This window comes from Schistocerca cancellata, chromosome 4 (genome assembly GCF_023864275.1).
Source record: "Schistocerca cancellata isolate TAMUIC-IGC-003103 chromosome 4, iqSchCanc2.1, whole genome shotgun sequence".
Classification (NCBI taxonomy): domain Eukaryota; kingdom Metazoa; phylum Arthropoda; class Insecta; order Orthoptera; family Acrididae; genus Schistocerca; species Schistocerca cancellata.
Window position 1 is genome coordinate 434,059,730 of NC_064629.1, and position 13,013 is coordinate 434,072,742.

Sequence of the window (13,013 nt, forward strand, 5' to 3'; positions counted from 1 at the left end):
AGTTTGTGGCACAACTTGACAAGAAGAAGGGACCGGTTGGTAGGGCATGTTCTGAGGCATCAAGGGATCACAAATTTAGCATTGGAGTGCAGCATGGAGGGTAAAAATCGTAGAGGGAGACAAAGAGATGAATACACTAAGCAGATTCAGAAGGATGTAGGTTGCAGTAAGTACTGGGAGATGAAGAAGCTTGCACAGGATAAAGTAGCATGGAGAGCTGCATCAAACCAGTCTCAGGACTGAAGACCACAACAACAACTGATGCATTGTGCATGAAACTGCATCTGCCCCAGCTTTTCGGGTGATTCTGCAGAATGCCTGCAATGGGTGGCCTCGGAGTCTAAAGGAGATACACCACTTGCTAGTGTGCCATTAATTTGTGTACTGGAAAGCTACTTCTGCATGAATGAGCATTCTTCTCCTCCAAATGGAGAACAATGATGCACGAGTTCTGCAGCTTGAGGTGCTGCAACTGCTCCACAAGGGTTACTGGGGAGTGGTGTGTACAAGCAATTAGTTCTGTTAGAAGTGTAGACCATCCCACATACCGTCCACATCTACTACACAAGTTAAGTGTTTACTTTCGTTAACAAATAGTTGTTTAGAATTGTGACACTGTTTTTTTATTGTTTTAGGGCTGAACGTCTCTACCCTCTAAACATGACAGACATGTCCTTTTCAAAAAAACTACCTCAGTATTTGCCTTGTGGGATTTAGCCTAGAAAAAAATACAGAAATGTTAATTCACATGATTGGGCAGGGATTTGAAATACAAGTCCAGAGTTGTTTACCCTCTGTACCATCTCCTCAGTTTTCAACCTGTGCAGGAATATACACACCATCTCTATAGTGGTACTGGTGAGGTTTAGTAATGTTAAAACATCCCCACAATATTTTTGGGTGTGTTGCTGCTTCCACAAAACTGTAAACATGAGACATGTGGCCATTTTACCAGACTCCCTGAAGAACTCAATTCATTAGTGGTTGGAGTCAAAGTCCACAATAAGGGGGGATATATATATTTTTCCCCCCCATGTGGAATGTTTCCCTCGTACGCCAACCTATTCATGGGTCGCTTAGAGGAAGCCTTCTTGGTTACCCAGGCCTGCCAACCCAAAGTTTGGTACAGATTTATTGATGACATCTTCATGATCTGGACTCACAGTGAAGAAGAACTCCAGAATTTCCTCTCCAACCTCAACTCCTTTGGTTCCATCAGATTCACCTGGTCCTACTCCAAATCCCATGCCACTTTCCTTGACGTTGACCTCCATCTGTCCAATGGCCAGCTTCACACGTCCGTCCACATCAAACCCACCAACAAGCAACAGTACCTCCATTATGACAGCTTCCCTACAGCCTAGGTCTTCGTGGCAAACAAATCTGCTCCAGTCCGGAATCCCTGAACCATTACACCAACAATCTGAAAACAGCTTTTGCATCCCGCAACTACCCTCCCGACCTGGTACAGAAGCAAATAACCAGAGCCACTTCCTCATCCCCTCAAGCCCAGAACCTCCCACAGAAGAACCACAAAAGTGCCACACTTGTGACAGGATACTTTCTGGGACTGGATCAGACTCTGAATGTGGCTCTCCAGCAGGGATATGACTCCCTCAAATCCTGCCCTGAAATGAGATCCATCCTTCATGAAATCCTCCCCATTCCACCAAGAGTGTCTTTCCGCCGTCCACCTAACCTTTGTAACCTCTTAGTTCATCCCTATGAAATCCCCAAACCACCTTCCCTAACCTCTGGCTCCTACCCTTGTAACCGCCCCCGGTGTAAAACCTGTCCCATGCACCCTCCCACCACCACCTACTCCAGTCCTGTAACCCGGAAGGTGTACACGATCAAAGGCAGAGCCACGTGTGAAAGCACCCACATGATTTACCAACTGACCTGCCTACACTGTGAAGCTTTCTATGTGGGGATGACCAGCAACAAACTGTCCATTCGCATGAATGGACACAGGCAGACAGTGTTTGTTGGTAATGAGGATCACCCTGTGGCTAAACATGCCTTGGTGCACGGCCAGCACATCTTGGCACAGTGTTACACCGTCCGGGTTATCTGGATACTTCCCACTAACACCAACCTGTCAGAACTCCGGAGATGGGAACTTGCCCTTCAGTATATCCTCTCTTCTCGTTATCCGCCAGGCCTCAACCTCCGCTAATTTCAAGTTGCTGCCGCTCATACCTCACCTGTCTTTCAACAACATCTTTGCCTCTGTACTTCTGCCTCAACTGACATCTCTGCCGAAACTCTTTGCCTTTACAAATGTCTGCTTGTGTCTGTGTATGTGCGGTTGGATATGGGTGTGTGTGCGAGTGTATACCTGTCCTTTTTTCCCCCTAAGGTAAGTCTTTCCACTCCCGGGATTGGAATGACTCCTTACCCTCTCCCTTAAAACCCACATCCTTTCGTCTTTCCCCTCTCCTTCCCTCTTTCCTGATGAAGCTACCGTTGGTTGCAAAAGCTTGAATTTTGTGTGTATGTTTGTGTGTCTATCGACCTGCCAGCACTTTCGTTTGGTAAGTCACATCATCTTTGTTTTTAGATATATTTTTCCAGAAATATGTTTTGAAACTATCATTCCAAGTTACCTTAATCTGAGTTTCAGCTTTCCTGGCAGCCTGTCTTTGGGGCCGTGTAGATTTCTGCCCAAATTTCTGCTCAGACGGTTTGATGTCCTTCCCAGTATATGATTTTCTTGCTCTGTTATTTTTCTGTAGCTGTCGCACAGGCACATTGGCGAACCTTGTATCTGCAACATGAGTATGAGATGAGACTGACAAAAAAGCAAGGTCAGGTTTTTGATCCTCAGGTGTTTCTTCAAAAGTAGCAACTCTAGGCTTATCAGGAATTATACATGCGGCATCTCCCAAATTTTTGTCTGTCACAGAGTTTTCTTTCACACTTCCTTCAAAGCTGTTTGCATCTGGAGGCATTTCATCACTACCAAAGCCACCAGCATCCATATTTTCACAAGCAGGGGTACCATTTTGGAAACTTGATTTTGTCTTATTACTAACATTGCCGTTACCCAGTGTCAATTGTAACCCCCCTTCTGTATCTACACCATTTTCATGACTATCAAAATCACCACTTTGTTCCCTTTCCTTATTTGTCTCCACATCAGATCTTTCTGTATGGCACACTGCTGTTGCCTGGCTTTCCTGTCCTAACTCCCTATTCAAAATGGAAACATCCTCAGGTAGTGTCGTATGGTTGCTGTGACCCAAACTGATAGAGGCTGGTATTTGAATCTGTCCTATATCCGTATTGTCCTTCCTGCTGCCATCTTCTGAGTTTTCCTGATCTGCCATTTGCTTACTATCCAGAGTAAGTGGATCTTCAGTTGGAGCAACTGGGTAATCTGAGGAATCATCTTGACTAGATGTAATATCAACTGATGAAATGTCTTTAAATTCTTTTACATTACATAAGCTATCTGTCCCATGTTTTGCTATAGGGTCTGAAGGAGAACTGGCACGATTTACATCACTATCTTCAACTTCTTTACTGTCTTCTTCAACAGTTTTCAATTTCTTTCGTTCTGGTTCTTGTTTGGAACAATTCTCATGTTTCCGTGAGATCTCCAACTTATCACGTGTGGCAGTCTTGTTGTCATCATTACAGATGGTTCTATCGGATTCACTTCCTGTCTGAACTCCACTAGAGCTACTTGATATAGTTCTCCTCCTCTTTCTTTTCTTAGTTCTTGTAGTTCTTGGAGTCCGGGGTGGCAGTTTCACTTTGTTTTCTTTCATAATATATTCACCACTACATTCCAGTTTTGAACTAGCATTCTGGGAGGTAAATCTGTTAGAGTCTGCAGGATCAAAAGAAAGGATTTCATTTTTTACAGCAGATACTACAGCCCTTTTATTAGACTTCTCAATACTTAATTCAAATGAGCCTGATGGACTATTGCCAATATTTTTTAATGCATCAATAACATTTGTGTTGAGTCTTTCAAGGATAACACTGCAAGGCTTAAGTGACTTCAAAACATTTGCATCTCCACTAGTCTCAACATTGTTAGTACAGTATCGAGTAACATGTTCAGAATAAAACTGACTATTTAACACATTCTTCTTATGCCACAACGTGTTACTACTATCATTGTTACCATTAGTAGAAGTGCTGTCTTCACTGTTGGAGTCCCTGGCATTTTCTATAACATTTACAGAATTTAATGTAACTTCCTCATTACTGTCAGAAACTTGACTGAAATTATTTTCACTTCCATGACTCTGAACATTTATTGTATGTTGCTGGGCATCAAAATTTGTAAGTTTTGTTTCACTCTTTTCTCTTTCAATGTCTGAATCACTATCTTTAGCTATTTTTTTTACTTCTTCAGCAACACATGGCTCATTTTGCACATCACTCCCACTTTCAGGATTAGTATTCTCTTTAAATTCCTTGTGACTAAATAATTCACTGTCATTATTGATCACCACACCAGGTATTTTGGTATTACTCACTCCCAGTGGTTCAGAGCTGTTGCTAGTTAGTTCAGTGAAATTACTGTCAGTGCTGAAGAATTCTACAGAGTTTACATTTAAATCCCCTGTACTGCCAGATCCCTGAGTATCTGTCCCATTTACATTACCTGTTTCTGTCTCAGCATTGAAAGCATCCGAAAGTCTCCCTGCAGCTCCTTCAGCACCAACAGTAATAATATTTTCAACAGAGTTTTCCACTGCACCACTACCTTCACTCTCTGAACTAACTTTGTTTACACATTCATTTTCTGCTAACACATTTATACTAGGGTCACCTGGTACTTCACTGGGATTACACTCAGGTGGCACAGTTTCCAACACTTTTGCACAATTATTACTACTAGCATTTTCACAATCTGTAGCTGTTGGTGGCACTGGCGACACATTTACATTATCTTCACTTGCAACCTCACTACATACAGGATCACTTTCACGCAGCACAGGTCCTGAAGGGGTAACATTAGTGTTTCCAGATGATTCTCCTTCATTTAATGTCACCTCTGGTTCAAGGAGGAGTTCTGCCATCTCATATTCATTGTCAGCATTTTCTTCACAGATCTCCGATTGCACTGTTGAGCCTGTGGTCTCATTATTTTTAGCATTCTCATCATCCAACTCAGGAGACACTGCTTCAGCACCGGCCATTGCTTAGATCACTCATCCAGCACTGAAAACGTAAGATAACACCATTAAATCTCCAGAGCAACAGTAAACGTGAGTAATATGCTAAAAATGAGTAACACCTCTTATAAGGTTTCCATGATTACCTTAAAATCTATCTTCCACATTAAAACACTTTTCTATCTTTCATTAAACTGTCGTGATGTTATACCTTTCAATATACTACTCTTTACCAAAAACTCACAGTATGGGACTTCATGCACTTCCACTGAGTTACATCAGTTCTTTCAATCATAATTATAATAGTCACTAGCAGTACTTATTCTCCAGACATGAATTCGGTGAAACAACTATCTTCTGCAAGATGTTGAGAATAAGTAACAATTTTTGATCAGAGGCAGGAGCACCTGAAACATTACAATTATGGCTCAGTTATAGATCCAAAATGATAATAGTACTTAAATTAATTCTATCACAGTCACAAATCAGTGATACTCAATTACATGATGGTACAGTCATCTGTGGTCACATTGCTGCACATGGAATTTTAACATTCAAATGATTTCAAATGTCCACCAGAACCCACATAATGCACCAAAACTATTATAATTCTCTATAAATATTCTCATTTGCTTCTACAGTACAGACAATTAAAAAAAACCTTAAATTATTTGATAATTATGAGTGTACATTCTTTAAGAATTTAAAATATACTATGTTGTGCATCCAAAAGAATAGCATATCTATACAATATATGCATCTGATGGCACATTGATCTTTCAATGCAGATGCACAATAATGCAGACCTCCCATGGAAATACAGTAGGGCTATGAGCCAAAAGGAATAATGGACAAAGGACACTGCTCTGTAGTGTGCAGCATATGGAGATTTGGGTCAGACAGGACATGTGCATGGATAGATGGACAGCCCAAGAGGTTAAGGCAACCACCCATGTCAAGCGGGAAATCTAGGTTCGACTTCCGGTCTGGCACAAATTTTCATCATCAGTCATCTTTGAGTTATTTTTCACACACACACACACACACACACACACACACACACACACACACACACACACACACACACACACCTGCAAATGGTCACTGCTCCTATATACTTGTATGGCACTGTCGGGTGAGAAGATCCCCCCCCCCCCCCCCCCACCCCCTTTCCAATGGGGTGCTGCCTAATTGGAAAGGTTTCCTTTCTTTGTGCACACTGGCACTTTTTCTTTGCTAAGTGAAAGTGAGTTGTGTCTTGTGTACATCTGTTGAGTGAAGATGAAAGTGATGGGTGTATTTTGAGTCTGTATTGTTCATAACAGTGACACAGAGGGAGAGGGAGGGGGGGAGAGAGTGGGGAGGGGGGGAGAGAGGGAGAGAGAGGGAGAGAGGGAGAGAGAGAGAGAGAGAGAGAGAGAGAGAGCAGCACCCAGTGTTGACATGCGTATTCCTGTTGAAACGCACTAAGTGAGCCACTAAGCTTAGCGTGCTCATCCAACAGATGGATCACTGTCAACTGTGTCACATGCTGCAACTGTACGGGACACTGCAAAAGATGTCTGGAATTTTACCTAAGACACTGGCACAAAGTCTGCTGATGAAGAAACTCTCCTTCCATTGCTGGCTAAACACTGGTGAGGAAAATTTCCTCCAGCCCCAGGATTTGAACTGGCTATCTCCAAGTCAAGAGTGGTATCCCAAGTGAGTCTTGGTGACACATTCTGGGATGGATTTTCCTGATTTTTACACTGACCATTAGGTTTAGTTGATGGGAAAAACCATGAAGTTAGGGGAGTTGTAGGTTGGCAATGATGTGATAAAAGTTTGGCATTTGACTTTTTTCTTTGTCATTGCAGGGTAATTCAGAGAAAAATAGATGAATTAATTGGAATGTTCTTATCAAAGCACTGGTGTAAATGAAACTGAATATTCCCGGAATTAGCTAAAGCAATGGTTTCAAGCCATACCTGTTCACATAAAATCTAGCGACAATTCTTCAGAGTGCTTTAGTGCACTCTGCTTCCTATGAATTAAAATTATTTGGAAAGTCTTCCCTCATGATTAAAAACTCTACACAAGCAGTACATGGAGACCCTATACACTATTAGTTATGTCATGAGTTGCTGAAATGAACAGGAATAAGTGTTTCATCACTTGCCCACAAAATATAGATATATCAAGACTTTTGCAGCTATCTACCTACACTTGGGTGAACTCCAATAAGGTTTTGATCTGAGGCAACAGATAGCTGATCAGCAGTACCAAAGCAAACTACACAGAAGGTGGCACTATGTTAGTATTTACAACCATTACTCAGTCTATGGGTGGTAAGTGAAAGCCTTGTGTGGTCTTACAATGAAGTTGCCTCCAAGGTTGTTGTGAACTTTTCTGCCGAAGTCTGGATGCATAGTTTTACACTAAAGTGATACTGAACAATAAGTGTGAGGAATATGTACAGCAGAGTGTACTCCTGAGGCTCACCAGTACCTCTCATGTCACCTGCCACGAGTTTACAGAAAATTCTTGGGCTATGTCCACTGAACATCATGGTACATTACTGGGCAGCATTATACTGCTTGAGGCATGAACAATATGATTGAGTTCATGAGTCCACAGGGTCCATATTCCTAATAAAAGATACCTGCAAGCTTGCAGATTAGACAATGGAAGTCTGACTGGGAAACTAGAAGCACAGCAAAATGGGTACATAGCATATTCCCAAGCACTAGTAACAGGCTGAATATGTGCGACATTGACCCTAATCAAGGTATGGTGCATGTATGAACAGGTCAAGGCCCATATCCTAAACATCTACATTGAGTAAGACGTAGTAACACACCAATCTGCAAGTGTGGAAAAGAAGGTTCTGCTGATCATGTCATTTTCAGTTGCCCACTTTCCCAGGTAGATATGGAATGCAGGTAATTACATTGAGATTTAAAACCACTATAAAAGAACAAAATTTATTTATGGCAGTTAATTTACCTGCACACTGTATGTCAAAAGAACAACTCGTCAGCTGTCAGTCTTTAAGAACAATTGGATTCTCTGAGTAATGAACTAATGTTAATGGTACAAAGAGCAAAGAAGAAGAATAACACCAATTACTATTTCCACAGAGAAAACTGATACTTCAATGATCTGTCATTATTGGTCTGATTCAATACTGCCCATATACACATCCAGTTAGCACCTGAGAGACGTACCTTAATTGGCACTGTAATGACTGGATGACAGGATCAGGAAGTACACAAATACTATTGATACAGATGTTTAATTTTTATTCCTATTGGCAATTAGCAGTGAAACATTCAAATGCTGCTGCCTTAATGTAGAAGGGGCATTCAAGTGTAAAAAATAATAATAATAATAATAATAATAATAATAATAATCATCATCATCATCATCATCATCATTCATCATTATCATCATCATTATATGTGGGTGAGAGCACAAACAGCAACATCATCAGGGTTGTTGCATGAATGATGTACAGATGAGCATGGTGAAAAACTATTAAAAAGATAAAATCAAGGATAAAATACCAGCACAGACATGGTTAAAAAGATGACAGGTGACTGTGGCCTAATGACTACTTAGAAATAATGGGCAACCGAGCCATTCTGTCACACATTAAGATCTCTCAACCAATATTTTGGGAAGAATTCCAGGTATCACACAAAATTTTATAACATGAACCACACTTCCCTCATTATCAGTAAAAATAGAGGGTAGATCCTGTGGGAGACACAGATAAGCCCTCAGGTCATCACATCAAACACACTCGAAATATCTCGTATCTACAGTTGTGTCCCATCTGCAATGCACTGGTGGCTCCTCACGATGTAAGAGAAATTACTGTGTCAATGGCCAATTACTCACTCTAAGAGGTGTAAGTGCTACTTTTTCGGCTCCTCGTGGAAGGAAGAAAGTAAGCAATGGTCACACTGATAAGGTTTTATGGAACATTGCTTGTTAGTTCTAACTTTCAGCCACTGAGCCTCCCACCAGCACATGGGCTTCTTGGTCACAAATGAAGTAACAGCCTGCAGGGGGACAGAACAGCGAGCAGGTGGGGAAGGGACCAAGCCTCCTTGGCAGCTGTATCGGAGTGTTTGTTTCTCCTTATCTCTATGTGCCCTGGAACCCAGCAGAAAGTTATTGTCTGGTCCTTCCTTTGCTAGAGAAGAAGAGCATCCTGCACTTCTTGCACCATCTGATCTGATGGGTACTGTGAGAATTTGAGCAGGTGATTTCCTTGCCATGACACCATCTCATCTGCTCCAGTGCCCTCAGGATAGCAAACAATTCTGCATAATAACCGGAAAACTGCTCTGGAGGCCAATCCTGAGGACAATGTCGGGGAACACTTCAGAGCAGCTGATAAAATACCTCTGCTTTGACCTATATGTGTAAACAGTAATAAAATCCACTAATGGAGGGAAGAAAGTAAGCCATAGTCACACTGAGACGGTTTTACAGAACATAGCTTATTATTGCGCCCTTTTAACCACTGAGCTCTCCCAAGACCTATGACTAGAAGATTTGAGACATCTCAGTTTCAGTTCTTTAAGGTATGGCACCCAAGTTAATTTCTCATCAAAAGTGAGGCCCCGATATTTCACCTTTTTCTTAAAAGTGAGAACAATATCCCCAGTTTTAAAATGCATTACGTAAAATGAGCAGCAGTGATTACAATCAACAAATCAAATTCTCCAAAAAGAATCTGAAACCTGTGGTGTAGACCATTCCTCCAATTACTTGATAGTCAAATGCAATTGCAGAGTAGTCATTGCAAGGTTGGAGGATGCACAGAAGACCGAAAACTCATCCACAACCAAGGAACACAGTACAGGATGCCTTACTGTGGATGTAATACCGTTGATTGCTATGGTGAATACTGTAATACTTAGAACACTCGAAATGAGATACAAATCGAAGAAGACACAGGTAAGATGTTGTTTATGGAGGAAAGCTTGTTTAACTGCTGCTTTGAGCAGGGTCGGAGGTTATCGAGTGTGGAGTGATGCCTCCTGAACTCACACTGGGAATGACTTAGAGCCACCCATTCACAGGCCGACAAGTCAGTCAACATCCCCCCCCCCCCCAACTTAGTGGGTCATAGACCCTGTCTGACTGACTGTGGGCACACTGCGACTGCATGGTGGACCCTACCTACACACGGTTGCATGGCAGTTTTCCACCATGCCAAAATAGAAGGTAAAAAGAGTGTGGGATGGCAGGTAGAGGTCATGGCTAATAAGTAGCAGGTAGCAATGAGCCAGTGGAGCTGATGCACCTGGACCCTCCTGACTGCTATAAACTCATACACCACAAAGGTGAACATGTCGGGGCAGACCCACTCAGCAGGGGCATTTGGCAGACTTTCTAAGCATGGGTGGATTGGCTGACCAGTTGGCCTGTGACTGGGCAGCTTTTGTAGGGACCTGGCTTCAAGAACCCACATTAGGTGCCGATTGACCACAAGCTTCTCTCTCTTTCCTATGCAGCTTGTCAGACTAATGCTACAATAACTACAGAGTTTAGTCCAATCCTTCACTGGCTTTAAAATCAGGATTAAAATAGATTCTTTCCAGGAGTTGAGGAAATCCTTCCTTTGAGTGGAGATTCCTCTATTTCAACATGTTGTACCGTATCAGGTTGTGACCAGGTACAATATCATGAGATACTGACAATGCAGAAGGCAATTCCCACAGAAAGAAAGGCTGGTTGTATTCTTAAATGTTACTGGAATAGAAATCAAAACCAGCCCTCTCTTGTGTCTCCCAATAATGACAGAATGCTGGACCCTGGCTAGATTTAGCCATACTTGTCTTATACAATTTTGTCACTGTCTGTGCAATGTCTTTCAGCGATATTAGGAGACACTTCTGCTCTTGTACAGCTGCTATTGGGGATAATGAATTCCATGGTGAGATCCTTAATTATTGATGGAATTCAGGAACTCTTACCATGACCTCTGCTTACTCTCCTGAATTATTCTCCTTGCCTTTGCCCATGTCATTCAAAATGTTGCAAAATTTGCATTTGCAGGGCACTGACTGAATATTTGCATAGCTGTCTGCCTGCCCTGATTGCAGAACGACACTCATCGTTCCACCAAGGGACAGGCTGCCTCCTAGGTGTTCCCACTGACTTCAGGATGGATGCACCAGTGGCTCATGTTGGATCATGACTGTAATGTGATCCTCCCAGTCCTGGACACTGTAACACTGCTTGAAAATAGCAAACTGCCTGCAACACATACAGTTAGTCTTTCTGAACAGCCATCTCAGCAGCTTCCTTCTGGGAACTGCTCCATCAAGTAAATGGATGCAGATAGGGTAGTGGTCGTTACCATATAGGTCATCAACTCCCCACTGAGCAGTGTCTTTAAGGGCAAGTGAGCAGGAAGAGAGATCTACTGCTATAAATGAACCCGTAGCAATGCTTAGATTGACCCACGTTCATCAATACAATGTCTGTAGTTCATACCATATCCTCAAGTATCAAACCCCTGGAGCAAGCGGTGTTAGAACCAATAGCGCACTATGTGGCTTAAGTCCTCTAAAAGCAGAAGGCATAGTTCATCAAGAAGATGTGTAAGGACCTCACTGTCAACAGACTCGTGGGGCAGTAGGTACAGAGAGCACACTGTGACAGCAACATGGGCCACTATACGAATAGCAACTGCTTGTAGTGTTGTCATCAAGGGCAGAGGTGAGAAGTAGAATGTGTCCGTGACTAACACTGCTACCCCACCTTTCACACTGTAACCATTAATGTCGTCTTTTCTGTAGAGGTGATAGCCTCCAAGTACAGGTGCATCCATTTAGGAGTCTTTTGGAGGCAGAGGCAAAAAGGTCTGTCCCTTACAACGAGTCTCAATTCCTACACATGGGTCCCCTGTATCCATTATTATTAGACTGGAGTATGGGAGCCATTTCAGCAATATGCTTTTGATTCATCCCTATCCTTATACCGGGATGGGAGGCACTTTCAGGGCATGGGGCAGTGGAGGGGCTGCCTGGGTCCAATAACAGGGCATCGAAATTCATGATGTCCTCAGTAGTCAGATGAGCCAGAATGATGTCAGATGGTGCTCAGGACAACTTTTGATCCAAATGTTGTGATCTTTCTCTGCTCCCTTTCCATTCAAAGATGATGGGGAAACGGGGTGCCGACAGGCACTCTGCTTTTGGGGAAGCCTTCTCTACATCTAATCGATATTCCGCAAGCCACCGTATGGTGTCCGTGGCGGACTGTACCCTGTACCACTAGTAGTCATTTACTTTCCTGTTACACTCGCAAATAGAGCAAGGGAAAAACGACTGTCTATATTATATGCCTTCGTATGAGACCTCATTTCTCAAATCTTATCTTTGCGGTCCTTATGGGCAATGTATGTTGGCAGCAGTAGAACTGTGTGGCAGTCAGCTTCAAATGCCAGTTCTCTAAATCTACTCAATAGTGTTTCTCGAAAAGAACGTTGCCCCTGAATTACTTCAATGCTCACTGTGAAAATGTTACTGATCTCTTCTGTCATAGCTGCCTGGATTGCTACGTCTTTATTTACTTTGCTTCGGCGTGTACAGATGAAAGTACAGGTGCTGGATAATTGTGCACTGGATGTCGTCTGTGTGGAAGCGTTCTGTGCCATGGGAGCATACGAAGTGGCAATCACAGGGGGTTTGTCGACCTATATTATTTCTTTACTTCTGTATAGGGGATCCGCTTGGTCACTTATTTCCTGAATTTTGTGTTTCTTATCAAACTGTGCAGGTTCATCTCCAGACTGGATGGCTCCTAGAGCAGTTGATGGAGACTGCTGGAGATGGGAAGTTAGTCCCACTCTATGGGCTGTCTTTCCAC

The 13,013-nt window shown here is 42.5% G+C and overlaps 1 protein-coding gene across 1 annotated transcript in view; it reads right to left on the minus strand.

The window, feature by feature from the left end:
- LOC126183541 (uncharacterized) overlaps positions 1-13,013 on the minus strand; it is a 452,784-nt gene that overhangs the window by 194,606 nt on the left and 245,165 nt on the right. The window contains exons 3-4 of the mRNA XM_049925611.1: positions 5,285-5,545; positions 2,610-5,184 (exon numbers count right to left, since the gene is read on the minus strand). Of these exons, the coding sequence (XP_049781568.1) occupies positions 2,610-5,162 (2,553 nt within the window). The 5' untranslated portion in view covers positions 5,163-5,184; positions 5,285-5,545. The remainder of the gene's footprint in view (positions 1-2,609; positions 5,185-5,284; positions 5,546-13,013) is intronic.